Below are 21,650 nucleotides of genomic sequence, written 5' to 3' on the forward strand. Positions count from 1 at the left end.
TGGCATCATGTTATGCTTTAGCTATTGAAAAATAGCAGATCTACAAGCTCATATCGCGCCACCGAGTGGCGCGATACGAGCTTGTAGGTCTGCTATTTTTGAAAAATTCGAAGAACGACTGACATTTTTAGAATCTGATCTCAGGTCAGAATGGGTTAATCAGACCAGTGTGTGTCCCGTGGAAACCTCGTATGAATCTGATCTCAGGTCAGAATGGGTTAATTCCAAAGACTATGACTAAACTAAAATTGAAATTTGCTGCCAAAAACAGCAAAATGCTATGCTGAGGCGTGATTCAGCTGTGCATCACATAACGTGATGTCCTCTACATGTCCTCCGTGAAACACATTATATTTTCTGTCATTTGCGGTAGGCTTGCTTGCTTACCTGTGGTACTGTAGATGACTCATCCTCGTCTCTCTGCAGTTAGTAAGCACATCATGCCTTCACAGAAAAAGACACACAAGAAGATATCTCATCAGTGATTGCAAGCAAAGTGAACTGAAGGACAACCAGAATTGTGACACACTCCACCATGCACCTCACCCCCCAACACTACTCATTCCTTATCATTCTTATTGCCTATATTTTTAGATTGACACATGTGCAGATCAGATCATCAGATGTATATGTTTGTTAATTGTCCACACATGCTAATTTTATAGCCATATTACTGTTTGCTTGTCCACAAATGCTAAGAATTTTATTTTTGATAGGCCTATACTGTTGTTTGGCCAGATGCAGGTTTGCCTACCTGTAGGCTATAGGCCTTCCTACTTGGCACCTAAAAATGCCTTTCTTTGACTTTGCACCCTGCCCTACTTACCCTTGTAATTTATATACTATTCTGATATTGCATGTTATATGTCGCTGGATAGGACTGTCTGCTTAATTGCCACAATTGTTGAATTGTATTGTTTTCTATGCAACGCATCCCTAACTATGTGCCATTACATTTAAAAGAACTGCATGGAAGCCAAGAGGTACAGTAGCTGTAAATTAAGGAGTGTGCTGCCATCTGCTGTTGATAACCTACTATAGGCCTGTTCAACAAGATAATAGAGGTTTTCCGTCCATTATGTATTGTATATCATGTATATTATATTATTATTATTGTTGATATTATTATTATTATCATCATCCTTATTATTATTATTATTATTATCCTTATTATTAATATTTATAATAATATACAAACAAAGAAATATTGAGTTGTGCTTGAAATGTACTGTAATTCTGCAAACTGTTCAAAAATACTTCAATCAATAAATCAATCAATCAATCAATCAATCAAGCCAGTTTTGTGCAGGGCTTTGCTGAAAATGAGCTCAGCTACTACCCTGGGTAAATAAAGGCAAAACAAAACAAAAAAGTTAAGATGGGGTTCCGCGGCTGCAAATAGGGAATAGGCTACGTGTATTAATTATTTATTTTATTTTGGAGGTACTTTTGGTTTGATAATCACTGACTGTCTGATCTACAAGCTCACACTGTTGCAGATCATAAGAGAGTCTCTCTTATTGTTTTTATTTTTTTGTGTACGCCGCCGTGTGTGCTAACGTGGTGACGTGTGACGCTGGGACGAATGGGACGTACGTATAGGGAAAACAAACAGTTGTGTTGGACTGTGGCTACTGGCTAGCTACAGTAGCATAAGGTAACCAACTGAACCAAGGAAAAAAAAAAGGAAAAAAAACACACACACACACACACACACAGAACATACAGTACAGTACACTACTTCTCCTCCTCCTTCCAGGACTCTGACTGTCATAGAAAACGACACGCACGAATCGGGGCAGATTTAAAGCTTTATTTTTGTTTTATTTTATTTAGCCGAAATAACAAAAACAAAAACAAAAAACAATAAGTGTCGTTTATCGAGGAGTGTATGGTCTACTCTGTACTGTACGACGGTGTGACGTGTTGAGACACAGACCCATCCAGTGAAACAAACATGCTCACTGCTCGGAGTATGACGCCTGTTTTTTCCCCCTGCTAGCCGAGGAGGAGGCTCCGGGCTCGGGATGCGAGCCGACGACGACAGCGACACTTGGAAAAGCCGTCGTTTCCCTTTCACAGCAGCAGGAGGATGGACGTTGAGGAGGGGGGTTAAAAGCCTTGTTTGTTATTCGAGCTTACATAAATCATATTAGTGTATTAATACTAGCCAGGCATGCAACATTACATCGCCTGGGCCCCGTGGTTGTCATTGTTGTTTATTATTGTAGATATCCAACTTTAGCAAGCAATAAGCTAGCTGCTAGCTCGTTCAAGTTCACGCAAATGAAACGGTCTAGTAAGTCTTGGGCTAGCTGACTTTTTGTGCTGCTAGCGTAATGGAGGCGCCCTGAGGGATTTGTTATTCATTTGAAAACTGACCAGCCTACTTGTCTATATAGAACACTGACAGTGCTTAATGTGTTTAAAGGATAAGCACATTTGCATTACATTATAGCTTCGCATTACACTTGTAGTTTTTTGCACACGTTTGACATCAAATTATATCAAATACTAGCTATAGCCTGGCTTTCGGAGTTGAGCAAAGTTATATAATTTGGCAAACAAAAGGATTACAGTATAATTGCAGCTGCTATATCCACGTCTTATCATACTATACTTCGGAATGTTTTGAATTTCGTATAATTGCGGGGAATTCATTTCCCTTTTATTTACGTTGCGTTTGTCGATGGTGTGATGGAATCGGGCACATTCACATCTTGTGTATGGGTTTTAGGGTAACCCTAACCCGCCATTGTCAAAGCAATTGTGATTACCCTATGTGATACAAGCAAACACTTTTTCAAATATAATAATATTGGCAATAACAGACCAGGGCAGTTGCACAGCACAAAGTGCATTTTGATTTTGAAATAGCAATCAGCAGTCTACCATCAGTAGACTATAGGCTTAAACACAAGTTTAGCATTCACTCTTATAAGCCAAAAAATAGCCAGCCTGACCGATACTGTTAGAGTAATTGAGATGAAAACATGAATATCGAGGAGAAATCTTTAGATTTGTGCAATGTCAAGACAAAGAGCAACGTGGACGATGACGAACACAACACCACCAACAACAGCAGCAGCACAGAGGGGGTCACGTTCCGGATCACAGAACTGATGGACAGGGATGTGGGTAAGCTGAACATTGTTACCTCCGAGGTCCCTGACACACAGCTCACTGAGAACCAACCGGGGGCAGGGGAAGACCGGCACCAGTCACACGATGCCCTGGGAATCGACGAGGTCAACGGAAATAAAAACACCAGTTTTGTCCAGAATGCCCCCGCCGTGGCCAATCCCATCGAGGCTTCTGTTGAGCAGAACAAGGGTAATGCTGTCGTGGAACTTATCCAGGAAGATAAGGACACTGGACCTGCGAAGTTTGTCGAGGGAGGAGAAGGAGACGACGATGGCGGGGACATGGACATAGGTGTGGACCTCAGTCTGGATGAGAGTGGCGTTTTGGAGGCCGAACCGGCAAGCCTCGGGCCCTCTCAGTCGGATAATACATCAGACTCTCAAAGCACCGAGACGGAGCACACAACCCAGGGTGTCTTAACGAACAGTAAGACAAATAGTCCTTCGGAACAGACCCAGGACAGCGTAACGACGGTCTCTGTCCAAGACCAGGCCCTGCTGTCCCCCGCCGCGGAAGATGACGACGATCAACACAAACACGGTGGAAAGAGGGTGACGTTCCCCTCGGACGAGGACATCGTGTCTGGAGCGGTGGAACCAAAGGACCCCTGGAGACACGGTAATACTCTGTGTGTTTGTCCTGTCTGTCTGTCTGTCTGTCTGTCTGTCTGTCTGTCTGTCTGTCTGTCTGTCTGTCTGTCCCAATATACGTACGTACTGTCCTGATTTCATTCATTTCTGAAATCTCTGAATCTCAATTTGAACTAAGGGACATTAACACTGTAACACATCATGTATTTAGCCTTAAAAAGTCCCGTTAATTCCACAAACATGAAATCTTTAAGGGTATAAAAATGGTTATATCTTTAACGTGACCTTCTGTGTTCAGGGTGGCATGTATAGCCACTGGCAACATTCCGCTTGTGGAACGTCAACTCTTGACACCTGATCGGTGTGTTGATGAACCAGTGTTCCAGTGGAATGTTGTACTATATTGTGTCTCCTTAATTCCCCTCTGGCTTCAATGGCTTTCTCCAGACTGCAGACAAATCCGATTTGCTTCTCTCAAATATGATCATCTGCAGGACTCCGTTGTTTGTAAGTGATCTGATCGGACTTGTGTATTCAGACTTTGTCAACCTGTCTGCATTGGCCTTTCTTTGTGGAAGTTTGCATGTTCTCCTCGTGTCCCCTAGGGTAGTACTAGGTACTCTCACAAAAAACAGGCAGTAATCCTGGTCTCTAAACTGCCTCCCCCTGGCCAGCCGGGGCACCTGTTCCTTCCACGTGCTACGTCCGGCTGGGGAAACTCCCCCTTGCAGGTGAAAAGAAGCAGCCTGGACTCCTCATGCATAGAAGGAAGCATGTGTTCAGTCTGCTGCCCCCCCCCCTCCCCCAGGTTGGCAGAGTAAGTGTAGCGCCCAGGATAGCATTCGATAATTGACACTGGGTGAAAAAAATGGGGTTCAAAATCGTGGGATAAAAACAAACAAAAAAAACTATCTGCATTGGTTACTGTGGTAATAGCATAACATACATGATAGGCATGAGTAATACTTAACTTATAGTTATCGTATGACTGTAACTCGCCGAAAACAACAAGCCTACAGGTATTTTCTGCAAGCAACACCGTCTTACAGTATAAATAAGGCTTCAGCATTCGAGGGTCCAGACTTTTCAAGAAAGACATTTCAAGCCATCCAGGAATATGGCTCAAATCTGAATCTGTAAACATCACGGTTCCATCAGTTGTTTTGATTCCAATCTGGATAATAGGCCCAGAATCCAGTCTGAACGACCACATGACGGCAGAGACTATAGGACTGTTATTGAACGAAGGCCAAGCAAGAACCAGGGAACAGAGATCTGTATACTTGAAACCTAACTAGAATCTGCTTTGACCCCAAAGCAGTGCTTTTTGCCATGATGGCAAAAGTGACAAAAGTCGGCTTCCCGCTGGATGTTGTAAGAGGTAACGTAATAATAACATAAATTGGTCTGTGTTTTGTTTTGTGCTGGAAGGCAAGGGCTCAAGGGAGCCTGTGTATAAAAGGAAAGACAACAGGTTGCGGATTGGTTTGTTTGTTGTTGTAGCTATATAGGCCCAGGCCTGAGCTCTGTACAGTACACGTGTACACAGTAGGTGTGTGTGTATGTACAGTAAGTACAGTATGTGCATATCCCGTCACTCCTCAAGTTGCTTCGTTTTAGGGTACAGTTTGTTCACTGAAAATCATCCGGTAAGGAGGCGGCTTATGTTGGATATGGCAAAGCCTTTTCTTTTTGTATAAGCTACCTTAGCCAAATGTTTGTATGCTTGTTTTCGGGAACTGTGTCGTGGGACGATTACATTTAAATCTATTAGGCTATTCAAAAGTGAGTTGTAGTCTACATATGAGGGTTTTCATTGTAGTAAGTTTCTTCATTCCTCTCCTCTGTTCTTTTTTGCATATTCTTTCCATGTGATCTTCCTTGTAATCTTGCTGGCTGTATATTTCCGGGTGTACAAAAGCACAAATATAGCCGGCCACTTCAAAGCAAAAGCCTTTGTTAATGCATGGGTGTCTTAAACACCGAAAAGAGCAGATCTACAAGCTTGGCAACAGTCACTCACTAGTACACATTGTGCTGCAATGCGTTTGTTGCAGAGCTTGTAGATCTGCTAATTTTGTTGTATAACACGGGCGTGAAACTAGCCATAAATCAGGCAAAGGTCACTGACGCATCATGCAGGGTGGGGGATGTTGGTGAACAAGGTTCACTCACAGTCTCACACACAAGCAACAATGTTCATGCCTTGATTTCTAGTATTTTCTACCTCAGGATGTGAATCTAACTCATTTTGTGATCACTTGTCTGTAGCAATTAGCAAATACGAAACATTCCTGGGATGAGTCTATAGTGGAGACAAATAATTGGCTATTAGACCTCATAATTCAATTTGGATTTGTCCATTGGCTAATCTTCAAAGAGTCCACATTAAAAAAACATTGAATTATTCATAAATTAGAAAAAACACATCTTATTCATCCATCTTTCCACAACTACACGTGCACATGTACTGTAATAATAATAATACATTTTATTTGTAACACACTTTAGTGCTACATCATGTTTAACCTACTAGTACATTGGTATACTGCCTGTAGGTAACTACATACACTATTCAACACTTTCACTGCAGCCTTGTGGCCATAGAGCTTCTGCTGTCGGACATGGATTACTACACATTTACATCCGGTTTCTCGGCCTCGCAGACTGAGAGAAGAAGAAATGCTCACAATGTTTATCTCGCCAGAAGAAACGTTAATATTTAAATGGCGATGCGGTGAAAAATCACAAATCAGACCCCAACATCGGATCAAAACAAAACAGGCGTACACAGCGCTTGTAGTTTCGGAGAAAACAGCAAGGGGGAATCCTATTTTAAATGGGACTCCATGGGTGCGTTTCCTGGTGCATCCAAATGTCTTTTCTTTACCCTTAAGAGCCTTGGCCTGAAAATGCTTGAACCGAGACGAGTGATGTTGGCCTGAAGTGTTATTCCTCTCCTTCTATCCCAGTCTATAGACCCTTGAGAAAGAAATGTTCTGGAGGGGAAAGGAACTGGTTGGAATAACGTGTTCCTTCCACGCGCTACGTCCAACCAGGGAAACCCCCCCCTGTCAGGTGTAAAAGGAGCAACTTGGACACTCGGGCATGAAGGAAGCATGAGTTCAAGTCCGTTGCTCTCCCCTTGTCCCCCATATATGGGGACTATGTTGGCGGAGGGTGTGTAGAGCCCAGGATCACATTAGATAATTGACACAGGGGTGAAAAATGGGTTACAAAATCGTGGGATAAAAAATATATATAAAAAAAGAAGTTCTCTACCGATTCTGATTGATTGTATTAATAGTAATACTTTATTGATGTAAACAGCAACATGGTACACTCAAGACATTAAGGCTAAACACTTCATAGGATAGGATAAACACACATTCTTAATTGCTGACGTGTAAAATCCTGTGTGGTTTGCTTTGTTTTGTGATTGCCCCCTCTCAGGAATCCCTGAAAAAAGAAAATCGAATCATGTGTGGATCTCGGGATCCACATGGAAACGGTGAATATCCAGAACAAATACATGCCGACATTCAGTGACAGTGTCTTTCCAGGTTAGGCGTACATACTGAAGAGTACAGACTAACCTGAAGAATATATGTTGTTGATTTGATTAGAACAGTTAGCTTGATATTATCCAGCTTATTTACGTCTCATAGTTACAGCTGATAATGTCCATGGATAATAGCGTTAGACAGAGAGGGAGAGATGGCATCTGGTCAATCAATGATTTAAGGCATTGTAAGCACAGATATGTCTCTCTGATAACATACAAATAAATCCTTTTCTCAGCCTGGGGAATAGGCGGACAATGATATCAACTAGTAGATAGACCTAAGACAGATACCATAGAAAATTGATAACGTTGATCCAGATTGATGACTTGCTTTTTTTAAGCACGATATAGTGTGTGTGTGTGTGTGTGTGTGTGTGTGTGTGTGTGTGTGTGTGTGTGTGTGTGTGTGTGTCTGTGCGCTCCCGATGTGCAGGTCAGTGCCTTGCATGGTTTCCTCCAGGCATCGGTGTGTGTGAATGGGTGAATGTAATGCACAATCTCTGTAAAGCACTTTGGATGAAGGCGCTATATAAATGAACCATTTACTATATATATATATAGGGAGAGATAGACAGAGAGAGAGACTTACAATGTTGAAGAAGTGACCACTTTAAGTCACCTTTTTTACGCTTTTAATATTTTACTATTACTGTGGAAACTCTACCTATCATCAAGCACAATGTCTCCTTTAGAGGCCTTTGTCATCTAAGTCAGGAGCAACATTTAAATTGGATCGTTCTATTGTGAGGAGGATGTGAAAGTCTCACAAGTCTTCCAGTGCATGCTCTGAATTCCACTCCGATACTGCTAGTGCCAGCCTCCATAAAAACAACACATTTCTAAACATTTCATATCCGTCTTCGTCAGCCTCATAATCCAACGATAGGATTCAGGTACAGGTAGAGATTGCCAAAGCCGGCTTCTGTTATAACAAGGCAACAACTAATGTCATGGAATCAATCTAGCGTTTCCCCATGATCCCATACTCAGGAAAAGTTGTCTAAAAATAAATATGACAGCCTTTGTAATCTCCGCCGAGCGGGAATTATTCTAAATGGCAAACTAAAGCTCCCAAGTTATGTCATACAAACATCCCACATCTTTATTTTTGCTCTCAGCTGCACTCTCTCTCTCTCTCTCTCTCTCTCTCTTGCTTTCTATTGGCACTCGTCCTTTCCCTTTCCTTCAGGCCTGGGCAAACCTGTTACCTCATATCCTGAGATTGCTGAACTTCCTAAAAAATGCCGCTTTGCTTCCTTGCCTTGCCCAAGGACTGTATAAAGAGGACGGGAAGCGAAGACCGTAAGGGCGCCGCCATGTTGCTCACATGGTGCTCCATGGAAGGAAAGAAACATGCGCAATGGGCTTTATGCAGCCAAGTTGAGCCAACACTTCCGCGTTCAGCTTCCTTGGTCTGCAACTGCGCATGTTTCTTTCCTTCCATGGAGCACCATGTGAGCAACATGGTCTTCGCTTCTTGTCCTCTTTAGACAGTCCTTGGCCTTGCCTCCCTCCTTCTGTTCCTTTTTCACTCTTCCTCCCTCCTCCTCTACCTCCTCCCTCGAGTGCACAGTTCAGCTTGTGGTCGTCACAGTCCAGGCCCACATGAGCAGCGCTTTACTATCCACACACACACACCATCATCATTGCATCATACAGCAAGCATGCACCGACCAGGTCATCTATTGTCATAGAGCTATCTGTGTGTTTTAGCCCACCACTGGCACTGACACGACTGATATTTGTAGACTGCTGTACGCACACGCACGCGCGCGCAGTTGTCGTGACAGTACTGGACTGAGATGCTGCAGTAATGACCAGTTATAGCACTTGATGACAAATAAGACCGTCTTCTTGATGTCAAGCCACAAGCCACCTGCAGTGAATGATTGAGCGGGCTCTGTCCGGTTAAATCTTCAATCTGTTGTCATTTTGTTTTTAAACCATATCAATGTGGGGTATATCTTGGAGAGTTAAACTCAAGATGGAAAGAAGCTTTTTGGATACCATTACCAGGCATTCATTTAGCTGATTATTGTGCCATTAAAGGTGAATGTTTTGACAGTATTTGTTTTGCACAGCTTTGCGTAAGGAAGGCTAAAGCTCAAATCTAATTGTAATGTGGAACATTATTTGACTCTTGGACAGCAACAGGCGTTTACTCTGTGGCCAACAGGCAGTCAGGCTGTTTGCTAGCCTACGTGCAGTACAGTCTCGTGTCAACAGACCCAAGGCCCACTTGGCAGCGAGTCTTTAGTGGTTCACTGACCCATGAGATGTTGTGTGATGTGGCTGGCGGACCAGTGTACGACCCGAAAGGCCAAACTCGGTGCAGAGCATGTCTACACACAGTGCTTCAATATCCTACAGGTGCGTGCGTGCGTGTGTGTGTGTGTGCCCTCAGTGTCAGAGCCTGTGTCTGTGCACATTTAGCTCTGTCCTCTGTGTGTCATGGTGCACTGCACTTCTGACTGTGTCCATCTGAACGCTCCAGTAATGTGAGTATGTGACCTTTGGACCGAGGCCAGTGACACCCCACAGAGGAGGGAGTCACCTTGGTCAGTGACTCCCCACAGAGGAGGGAGTCACCTTGGTCAGTGACTCCCCACAGAGGAGGGAGTCACCTTGGCCAGTGACCTCCCACAGAGGAGGGAGTCACCTTGGTCAGTGACTCCCCACAGAGGAGGGTCCAGTAGTTTTGGAGTGTTTACTCGCTGTGGGAATGAAGCTACTACTACCTCTCACAGTAAAATAGATGAAGTCATTTTACAGTTCAGATCTGTGACGCTCTCACAGATCTGAACATTTAAACGGGGGAACTGGCTGTCATTTTAGATTTTTGCATTCAAATAGTTAGAATTACAAGCGTGTACATCTGCGTGCACATCTGCTATATATATATATATATATATATATATATATATATATATATATAACATTTTAGATAATTCTTTAGAGTGTATTAACTACTGGTTTTAGAAGGCATTTGTAATTGTAAAATCAGCCTTGGGTCTTAATAGTTATGTTTATGGCCTGAGTGAGTATTACAACTGTCTCACTCCACTCAAAGAAAGCTCGATCACGCCATCACGGATCACATGACAAAGACAAACCTGGGTTCTTATCGCGGGTCTGAATTGCTTTGTGATAAAGTTAACAGTTAACACTGTATCTCCAGTGATTTTCTCCTCTCTGCTTTGTGCTTTGTGATAAAGTTAACAGTTAACACTGTATCCTCCAGTGATTTTTCTCCTCTCTGCTTTTAGTTGAATGTTTACATCTGTCACAATTTACAATTTAGGCATTTAGCAGACGCTCTTAATCCAGAGCGACTTACATTAAGCAAGAACAAAAAAGCATGGGAATACATCACATACAAACATTTATCAAGAAACATGCGTAAGCTAAGAAAGTAACAGTGGAATATCTATATAATGAAGCTATACATATAAACTATACATCTATACTACTATGCTATACATATGTACTATGACGTGCTATGACTACATACAATGCAATTATAGTGCTGTCTACATAACATGCGATAAGTCTGTATCAAATGCTATCTAAGTCTACAGAAATGCTGTCACATAAGACTTCCTTGTCCCCGTGCCGCTCTTATCAGCCGTGACAATGTTAGTGGCCAGCATTATATTCTCTTCACAAACAGTCCCTTATTTACAAATGGAACATAGCCACAATAGCCAGTGATTTCACCCTCTCTCTCTTCTTGTCTCTCAGTTACAGGCCACTGTTGACCCATCAGCTCTGTTTGCCATGATTTAATTATGAAAACGGAAAAAAAGAAGAAAGGTTTGGTTGATGATTGAGAACCAAATTGACTCTCACTGGGTTTGTTTGTTGTGTTGGCACACCTCCAGCCTCGCTGGCCGGCGCACATTGGACAAAGCGGGCAGACTGACGTTGTCGTAGAGAAATGCATGTTCATACTTCATTCTACTATTCCGTTCTGTATACGTTCGTTGCCATACAATAGATAGTGAACATAGCTGATCATCTATAATCAAATCATGTACTAGTGGCTACTGCTGCACAATTAATAACAAAATGATCGCGATCTAGATTCAGACACCTATGAAATCTCATGTTGTGAAGAATGGTGCAGCACTAGTTGGCTGTCCAATTCATTTTAGTTACTCTTCTGTTTTCTACAAGAGAGAGTATAAGAGAGGTTTAAGCCAAGCTTTGATGTTGCCTGTTCAAAGCGGAAAGCCACAGTAGTTGGCTCCAGGTGCCACATTTTGAATGTAGTATTGTTGTTCAGCAACTACAGGCTTTTTCATAGAAAATAATGAGAAGAGAATCGAGTGAGAATCGTGATCTCAGTTCTTGTGGAGGAAAAATCGACATTCACATTTAACAAGAATCGTGCAGCACTGCACTACCAAGTACTGTACACTGTACACATACCTGCTACTACATCTGATTATTTCACCCGTTTGACTTTTTCTTTTCATTCCGGCTCACTTTCTCCTGTCCTGGTTTACACCTGTAAGCCTGTGATGTAAGCCTGTGATGTGACAATGAAGCATCTGTTGTGTTTAACATCTTGGCTTGCGCTGACGGTTCCACTTTCATACTCCATTTCATGTTTGTTTTTTTTCTCATTACATTTTTATTTGTTTTCTGATCAAGCAAAAACACAGTACAATCATTTTAAAGCATACAACATTGAACTGAAAACACGCACTTTCACACGCACGTGCACACACACACACACACACACACACACACACACACACACACACACACACTTACTTATGGCAGTCCATCGATGTCGATGATGACGTTGCTCCAAATATGGTTCATGGGATGATCACTGTTGTGTCTGTCGTCTGTGCATAGCCTGGTGGCTGCTCAGACCAATGCGTGATCCGCATATTTTGTCACAGGAGGGGCAGGGGAAGGGAAGGCAGCAGCGGTGGTCGGTGGACCCCTGGCACGCTGGTGCCGCTGTGCACGCCGCTGTGCTCTCCTCTCCGTGAACTTCTCCTGAAGGTGAGCGATTCCCTGGTGGCAGGTAGAGCTCCAGGTGTGGCGATCAACAGCCAGGGACTCCAGCGCTGGTGGTCTGATGTCACACTTCTTCAGGAGGGTTTTGATGTGGGCCTTGTACCTCTTTTTTTGGACCTCCGGCAGCCCTTTGACCGGCTTGAAGCTGGCCATACAGGATCTGTCGGGGTAGGCGATGGGCTGGCATACGGATCCATACATGCCCGACCCATCTGAGGTGTTTTTGGCCAAGGAGTGCTGTAATGCTGGGTGTGTTGGTCCGGTCGTATATTTCAGTGTATGGCACCCTGTCGGCCCAGGACAGACCCAGGATCCTTTGGAGGCAGAATATGTGGAAAGCCTCTAGACAGGTTTCCGAGCTGGGTCAGTGAGTTTTTCATGTCTGACATTAGGTCTGTCCACATTAAAATTGTGCCCTCTTGGGCCTGATTAATCCTTGCCGATGACAGTTCCAGATAGGCGATGTCCAGAAAGCCTCGCAGCCAATGTGTTTTGGGAAACGTCACGTGGGGGATTCCAGCGTTGGGCTGTGATCCTTTTGGCTGCCGTGAGCCCAGCCAACCAGAGCTTGCGTGTCTTTGCCGTAAGATGTAACCTAGAATCATCGGATGTACAAAATACTCATTTCATGTTGATATACTGTAGCTCTATTCAACTCTTTTTTTTCCCCCCCATCCCCCCACCCCCTTTCTGCTGGCAACTCAATGTAAACAATGTGTTCTCAGTCAGTAGGAAATGAGTGTGTAGCCTCCAAAACCGTCTGGTCTGACTGGTAGTTGTGTTTTTGTGTGCATGATTGATGGTTGAGGTTGGTTAAGGTTCAAGGTTGTGCTTTATTGTTACATATTGTGTACAGGACAGGTACATAAGAGTAAAACTTATTTTAGTTTGGCTTCCTTACAGACAATGCAGCAGCATATAGATAGCATAACATTCAAACAACAAAACACAGTTGTATCGGGAATTAATGTCCGCTGAGTCTTTATCATCATTCTTAATGTAAGATTTATCGTGATCCACTTATCGAGATCATAAGCCTAATGTCTCCATCGGGATGAATTCATCTGAAGGGCATACTTCTGGTAATGCTATTCTCGTAATGAGTGCAGGCTGTTTTGTGGTGGTGGTGGTGGTGACGACTGGGTGATGGGAAACGCTGATCTATACAGAGATAGAGAGATGCTAATGGCAATTTCCTCAGCATTTGTCTAGGTTGGTGCACACTGCTGTCTGTTAATTATTGACCAGCAAGCTGCTAGCTTGCTCCAAATGATCCCTCTGTGTTTGCATAATCACATTCCTCTCTGGCTGTGGATTTAATGGTTCCAACTTCCAAGCACTGTCTATAGAGGGTATGCGCGTGACATCATCGTACCTGGAAGTTATGCGGGAACGCCCACTGAGTGGCAAAAAACTACTTTCTGGCCTTGACAGCCCATACATCCAAACAGAAAAGTCCTGTCTGGTTGTACTAAACAATGTTAAACTCACCAACATTGCAGCTGTACGAAAGGCTTGAATTATCCTCTTTCTATCTGCAAAGTTTTTGTTCCATAAAAATCCACCATAGAAACGTTATGAGCTACTTTCTGTCAAGAAATGTCCTGCATTTGATTATTTTTGTGCTTGGAAGTGCTTGTTTTCAATGACACAACATTTTGCGTCCTGCATTATGTGACATTTAGAAACGGGTGGTACGCAGGACGGTTGAGTAATTTCCAACGAGCGCTTCCAAACTCCCAACACTCCCAACACATGCTGCTCAATGTCTTGCCACTCAGTCTAGATGAGGGGGGCGTGTCCCGATTGGGAAATCATGCATGTGCATACTCTCTATTCTTCAGCATTCTTCTCGCTATATCTCGATATAGAACAGTGCATGAGACTATTCTTAAAGAGACTTAAAGTTCAACCAGGTGTTTCTATAAACAGGTTGGGCCATCTCTTTGGAATACTCCCTTCACTGTGTCTGTCTGTCTGTCTGTCTGTCCCCTCTTCATTCATCTGGAGCTTTTCATTGAAGGATCCACAGGCAGTGAGAAGGAAGGAGTATGTATAGAGCGCCGGAGTCGTGACATCACTCGCTCATCCCCTGGTTCACGAAAGTGACAAAGTGTCTCGCCGGAATTGTCTGGGAGGTGGCTCTGTGTCGTTTAACACCGTCAGTCACTCATATTTGATACCGTCTGTTTCTAGCGAATATTTAACTAATTCAGCAGCAGTAACATTAGCGTTTTCTCTCAGTCAGTTGATTCTTCATATCCATATGAGTGAAACAGATGGGATGATTTGCTTATTTTTCAAACACAGTTCTTTTTTTTCTAAATATTTTTTATCCTACGATTTTGTAACCCATTTTTCACCCCTGTGCCAATCATCTACTGTGATCCTGGGCTCTACACACCCTCCGCCAACCTGGGGAGAGCAACGGACTTAACTCATGCTCCCTTCATGCCTGAGTGTCCAAGTTGCTCCTTTACACCTGACAGGGGGGGAGTTTCCCTGGTTGGACGTAGCGCGTGGAAGGAACACGTTATTCCAACCAGTTCCTTTCCCCTCCATCAGGCGCCCCGGCTGGCCAGGGGGAGGCGGTTTAGAGACCAGGATTACTGCATGTTTTTGTGAGGGTATCTATCTACCCTAGGGGACACGGGGAGAACATGCAAACTCCACACAGAAAGGCCCTTTCGCCAACCCCGCCTTCGGGTATGGGCACTGATGACGCACACAGTTCTTATGTGAGGCGATCTAAAATCCCCCCTATAGTATGGGGGATTACAATGCAAATAAAAAGTACATGAACCCTCTACCGATATTGACGTCAGACTTCGCTGCTTCTCATGCCGTCTGCCTGGCATGGATCTTAACCTCTGCCTCTGCCTGGCCCAGACCTTAACCATCTGTTCTTCTCCCACTGACTGGGTAAGAAGTCAAACGCCAGTGTGTGTGTTTTTTTTTAACCCATTTAGACCCGAGGACGATTCTACAAATGTCTTCTAAATCCTGACAGGATGTCAGTGGTTCTCAAACATTTTCATGTCAATATATGTAATTGGCCGCCGACCCCCATCTGAAAATATGTTGTTCCTCCAGGGACCCCCCAGAAGCAAAGATTTTAGTTAAAAAATATATTTTGAAAGAATATATATTCAAATATTTGTGCCACAGATTTTTCAAAAATAGCACATCTACAAGCTCCTATATGAGCTTGTAGATCTGCTATTTTTCAATAGTTAAAAGTATAACATAATGCTTAAAACACCAATAAGGGTTTCCCGTTCAGAATGGGTTAATTAACAGTCTGAACAATTCAGTATGGAAACATTGCATTCTTTTTGCAAACATTGCAACAATTTATTTTTGTCGTGTTGCACACAAAGTGCCCAATCCGTTTAGCTCAGAATCATATAGTGTTCTGTCTTTTCTCCCGGGGTTTGACAAATGAAATTTGCCACAACAAAAAGCTCTCTTTAACGAAACATATCTCAAGTCTTTCATAATCCTTTAACTCAAGGAAATCACCACAAATAGTTATTTTTTGGCTCTTATATCGTCATCATATTATTTAGGGCAATAAAAAAAGAGGTTCCTGAGCGTATTTGTGCACAGAGAGATCTCTTGTCTTTTGCTTAAATCATACGTCACATAAGGTTCTGCGGTGTACACTGTCCTTTATGAGATAATAGGTTTTTAATTTAGGTGTTATTATATCATAATATATCACTACACCATCTCATGAACACCACATTGTAACTTAAACTTGTTAAAAAAAATCACACCACCCGTGTGAACTGAGTGGTGCAACTCCCCCCCCCCCCCCCCCCCCCCTCTCTCTCATTATCAGGCAACAGTGCAGCACTCTCTCTCTGTTTCTGGCACAACAGCGCCCCTACTGGTACTATAGTCATACTGGTGCTCATTAACGTCACACGGACACATAGGTGAACACGGACATTGCTGTTCCTTGGAGTGGTCACTCAAAAATCAATACAATAAAATCTAAATCTAAATTAATTTGTCCAGGGGTGACGGAAATCAAAAATCCCCAGATACTTTTTGATATGTAGGAAAATGGATCTCCCGGGGGCACGGTGGCACAGTTGGTAGTGCTGTCGCCTCACAGCTAGAAGGTCCTGGGTTCGATTCCCGCTCGGGGCGCTGTGGGTGCTGGCGGCGTGTTTCCTCCTCCACGTCATCAGTGCCCATACCCGAAGGCGGGGTTGGCGAAAGGGCCTTTCTGTGTGGAGTTAGCATGTTCTCCCCATGTCCCCTAGGGTAGGTACCCTCACAAAAACATGCAGTAATCCTGGTCTCTAAACTGCCTCCCCCTGGCCAGCCTGATGGAGGGGGAAAGGAACTGGTTGGAATAACGTGTTCCTTCCACGCGCTACGTCCAACCAGGGAAACTCCCCCCTGTCAGGTGTAAAGGAGCAACTTGGACACTCGGGCATGAAGGAAGCATGAGTTAAGTCTGTTGCTCTCCCCAGGTTGGCGGAGGGTGTGTAGAGCCCAGGATCACATTAGATGATTGACACAGGGGTGAAAAATGGGTTACAAAATCGTGGGATAAAAAATATATTAAAAAAAAAAAAGGATCTCCCTCTCTGTCTCAGCTACATGTGTACAGTAGTTTGTCTAATTCCAGAGATTTCAGACAGTGTTGAAAAGTCAGCCAGCTGTTTTATGTGTTGTTACTCAACTGATGTTATGTTCCCGTCAATCTCCCAAAGCACAGCAGTGTGAAATGGCAGAGATGCAGCACCAGGGACTATAGGAGACAGGCTATTTTAGACATTGGCACTTAGATGCTAAGTAGGACTTGGCTACAGTCCTTCTATACAGACCAGCCCCCCCTCCCACACACACACACACACACACACACACACACACAGTCCACAACCCCATCCCTGGAGAGTTGTCTGAATGTGGTCCCTTGTCATTCCATACATTCAGTGGCCGTTCTGTGTTCCAGACAACTTGTACCATACCACCACACCCTTTTATCCCATTGCCCTGTTCTAGTGCACTGACTGACCCCCATTTGAAAAATATATATGCCAAGGACCCCCATAAGACAACATGCATTAAGCTACGGTCCACTATTTAATGGCATTTCTATCTCTGGTACCCCAATGTATATTGTAATGTAAAATTAATTCTTAATTTATTTTACTCAGAGAGTGTACAAATATGTACATTCTCAGAGTTACAGACCCATATGGGCCCATTTGGTTCCTAACTATCATTTAGCTGGGGACCCCCTGGTACTCCCTCAAGGACCCCTGGAGGTGTCCCGGGACCCCACTTTGGGAACCAATGATCTAATGGGTCGGACCCAGGACTCTACTCTAATGCTTGCCAGTGGCAAGTGCATTTTCGGGCCAGCTATCAGGCGTTGACAGAACGAGAGGGGAGGGCAACCTGAAAGAAAACTCCCATCTGCCCCAAATTTTTATTTTACCTGCCTTAGTGTCAACACCTGCAACTATATGAATGCAAAACAGAAATACCAGAATGGTACAACCCGTTTTGCACCTAACCGTGATGTACGGCTGTCTCCGTGCACTGCCGTAGCCTACTCATCAGGACCACGCATCCAGTGAGAGAGACTTTGACATTTGAGCTGTGCCTTATCGTAATGACCCAAGTTGTACAACAACAAGCGGGATAATGTTATGCTAGTACCTGCATGGTTCCCCGGCTGGACGTAGCGAGTGGAAGGAACACGTTATTCCGACCAGTCCCTTTCCTCTCCATCAGGCACCCCGGGTGGCTGGCCAGGCAAGGGGAGGGACGTAGTTTAGAGACCAGGATTACTGCATGTTTTTGTCCCCTAGGGGACAGGGGGGGGAGAACATGCAAACTCCACACAGAAAGGCCCTTTCGCCAACCCCACCTCGGTATGGGCACTGGCGACGCGGAGGAGAGAACACGCCCACAGTGTCCCCAGCGGGAATCGAACCCAGGACCTTCTAGCTGTGAGGCGACAGCACTATGCCACCGTGCCCCTCCTCGTGTCTCACATTCTCAGATTCTACAGTGTGTAGAAAGTAAGTGGGTCAGTACAGGCTGCTCTTGAGCCCATTTTGAGGAACACAGTGAACTTTTCCTCCAACGCTCCTCTCCTTGGCTGCGTGCGGTAAACTGTCTGAAATGACCGACTGCCATGATTGTACAAAATGTGGAGTCTCTGGAGCAGCCATGTGAGGCCAGGTCATTTTGTTCTTTAGCGCGATGAAGATCTAGGCAAACATTCTCTCAACACCCGACCCGTGGTGTGACCGAGGTTTACACGCAAAGGCTAGACTGGCTTCAGGCACTGTGGGACACTGCAAGTACTGTTTTGTGTTTTTTTACAGTGTGTTTACAGGTCATGTTGGAGCATCATAAGCAAACTGAGAGGGAAGGCATGTTGATGGGAGTGATCAGTCAAAGGCTTGAACCTAAGGTTATGTTGGGCCTGCCATCATGAGGATGATGATGATCCTGTCCCAGTCCCAGTCCCACCCTCACCCCCAGACTAGCACAAAGCGCACCTCTCCCAGTCTGTTTCACAGGGGATCACTGTGATGGTCTTGGATTACTTACTGTCCCAAATCCACCTCACACCAACCTGTGGGATTAGACGTAGTATAATAAGCTGCACCGTAGTGTCCCTGCAGTGTGCTGGTCGGCGCATACGTCTGTGTGTGCCCGACGATCATTTCTCATACAACAAGCCTTCATTTGTTCAGATCAGTGACTCACCGGGCAGCCTCTTTGAGAGGAGACAGGACGGGGGTGTGTGGGTGGCTTTGTATTGTCCCTAGTTTTGCTGCATCACAGACGCGCGCGCGTTAAGAGCAGCGGCCTCATCTGGCTCTGCCTGCGCTCAAAGTTTTCATTGTCAAACCTTGACCCAGCTATGGTGCTTTTAATAGTGCCTCAGGTTGTCTTTTTCTTTCTTCCTCGTCCTCGGTAAAGAAACTTTAATAACCATTACCCCCTGTGCCTGCGTACATATGTCTCCTCAACGAATGTGCCTGTACTTGTAGCCCGTGAAGGTGTTTCCACTTTGATCCACTGTTTAATGTTATCGTAGTTCGAGGGATACTCCCTTTTTAGACGGTTTGTCTCTCCTGAAGCTACCAAACCAGCCAAACAGTTGATCAACATTCAAACCTTGGCATGTGTCCATGATGGATGAATGTATTTTCCATGTTCTCTTCCTCATCTCTCACCATTATTACTCACGTACGTGTAGGTGTGTATCTATCTGTCTGTCTGTCTGTCTGGGGGTCTGCAGTACCCATGTGAGTCCGACATCCGGTTAGTCCGACCTACGTGGCCAGTTAAGACTGAGGTTAGGGTTAGTGACCTACGTGGCCGGTTAAGACTGAGGTCCATGCACACACAGTCTGTGTGTGTGTGTGTGTGTGTGTGTGTGTGTGTGTGTGTGTGTGTGTCCTTTGTATAGCTATCCTTGTAATCCAATGGGAACAGTTCTCACGGTAGATTGATCAGTGCAAGGTAGAGGGCACTACACACAGGTTGCATAATTTTAATGCCTAATTTATACTCCCATCACACGACTGTCTTGATCTTGATCTTGTCCGCTAGCAACAACATCGTGTGATGGATTATATTTTGAGGTTAAGTTTCCTACTTCTACATTTTCCTTGACTCTCCCTCCTATTTTTGGTTAAGTACGTTGTCATACAATAGATAGTGAAAATAGCTGACCATCTGTACCCACGGACCTCTGCGATTATGACACGTATGAGAGATGTTCTTTAATACCTGCCAAGCCAATGTCAACACTAAAACCGACAGCTGTGCGTGAGGTGCGATTATATAATGGTTTGGAAGAGAATGGCCTAGCTGAGAGTGTACAAATACAACCAAATGGACCCATAACAGTCCATTTGTACAGTCTCAGAGTTTATAGTTATAAAAGGGTCCTTTGGTTCCATTTGTAGTACGGCTAAAGCTACACTGTCACAGTTAGTCACCAGGACAGATCCGGTTGTTGTTTCCACAGACACACGCATAAATACAGATAGACAGATATTTACATTTCACAGCACAATTCTGGAGATATATTCTTGTTTATTCCTATACACAGGTTTAATGTTTGTTTTGTAAACGCCATTGACAATGAAGGGAACGTATTCGTCATCATGTGCCTCATTACGTCATATTGTCTCTTTATTGTTAATGGCGTTTAATGTTTGTGTTTGCACCGTTTGTTTTACATCCCCTAAATCAACGACTTAGACTTTAATATATTAGCGCCCCTCACTTCACACGGGTGTGATTGTTTTTACCCTTAAGTTGTGTGTGGTACCTGATCACCTGGTATATCCAAAAAGAAGTGGTTTGCCACCCTGTGCCACAGTAGTTAGTATCGCAAGTAAACATCAAACTAAGTCATAGAATTCACCCTTTGTCAACTCCTGCCTGTGGTTCTGCCCCTCTTCGCACCCATTGGTTGCTGTTCCGTGGTTGGACAAAAATCCTCTGTCTCCATCCACTACCATTGAAATAAGGTGTTTTTCAGTTGCTTCGTATTGATATTCTGTGCATTCAATTCTTATTTTAAACTTCAGTAAAAAGGAACATCACAGGTGCAGCACAGTGACTGGGCATATCATGTTTGTTTTTAGTTTTTTTCCCAAAATGATGTTTTAGCTATTTCAACATAAACAAGGCGGAACAAGGCAGAAGAGCCTGCTGGTTAGTCTGTCAGGGACCAATCGGAGGCCTTCCGTAGCGCGCATCACAGATAATCTCACCCATTGGTTCTGTACATCAGGGCGCTTTGCTCCAGCTTGTTGTTTGCCATCATTTGAAGCATTTACTGTACTTCACTTAAAAGCTAAATGCTTGTTTACCCCACTGTACCAGCAGGATAATGTCCATTCATAGCCAATAGTAATTAATTTGCCTGTATTGATCTGAGGCAGCAAGCTCAAGCCTCTCGCTGCCTGCTACTTATTGACCTCTGGAGCCATGCTATGACTGCAGGGCCGTGATCTTCACAAAATATCTGTCTGACTGCCCCCTGGTACGAACATGTACGTAGCTGGCTGTTAACGTCCCATAGCTGGGGGGCACGAGTATATTTGTATAAGTTAAGTACATTTTAGTGTGCACACTAAAATAATTTGGTGCACTGATCCATTTTTGTCTTAACTTGTCATTATGTAGCCGTCCAGAGCCTTGAAGTTTGACGTCGCTAGATGGCGCTATTTCTTGGGTTTGTGTATTTGTATTGTATCCCCATATAGGGCGATGTTGGATCGCCTCATATAATTACTATGTTTGAAAAATAAACA

The 21,650-nt window shown here is 44.0% G+C and overlaps 1 protein-coding gene across 5 annotated transcripts in view; it reads left to right on the forward strand.

Moving 5' to 3' along the window:
- Positions 1-1,663: 1,663 nt before the first annotated feature.
- ppp1r37 (protein phosphatase 1, regulatory subunit 37) overlaps positions 1,664-21,650 on the forward strand; it is a 63,229-nt gene continuing 43,242 nt past the window's right edge. For all 5 annotated transcript variants that reach the window (XM_080771642.1, XM_080771644.1, XM_080771645.1 and 2 more), the window contains exon 1: positions 1,664-3,762. In XM_080771642.1, the coding sequence (XP_080627768.1) occupies positions 2,994-3,762 (769 nt within the window). In that variant the 5' untranslated portion in view covers positions 1,664-2,993. The remainder of the gene's footprint in view (positions 3,763-21,650) is intronic.

The sequence above is a fragment of the Protomyctophum bolini genome (genome assembly GCF_963924005.1).
Source record: "Protomyctophum bolini genome assembly, chromosome: 9".
Lineage (NCBI taxonomy): Eukaryota > Metazoa > Chordata > Actinopteri > Myctophiformes > Myctophidae > Protomyctophum > Protomyctophum bolini.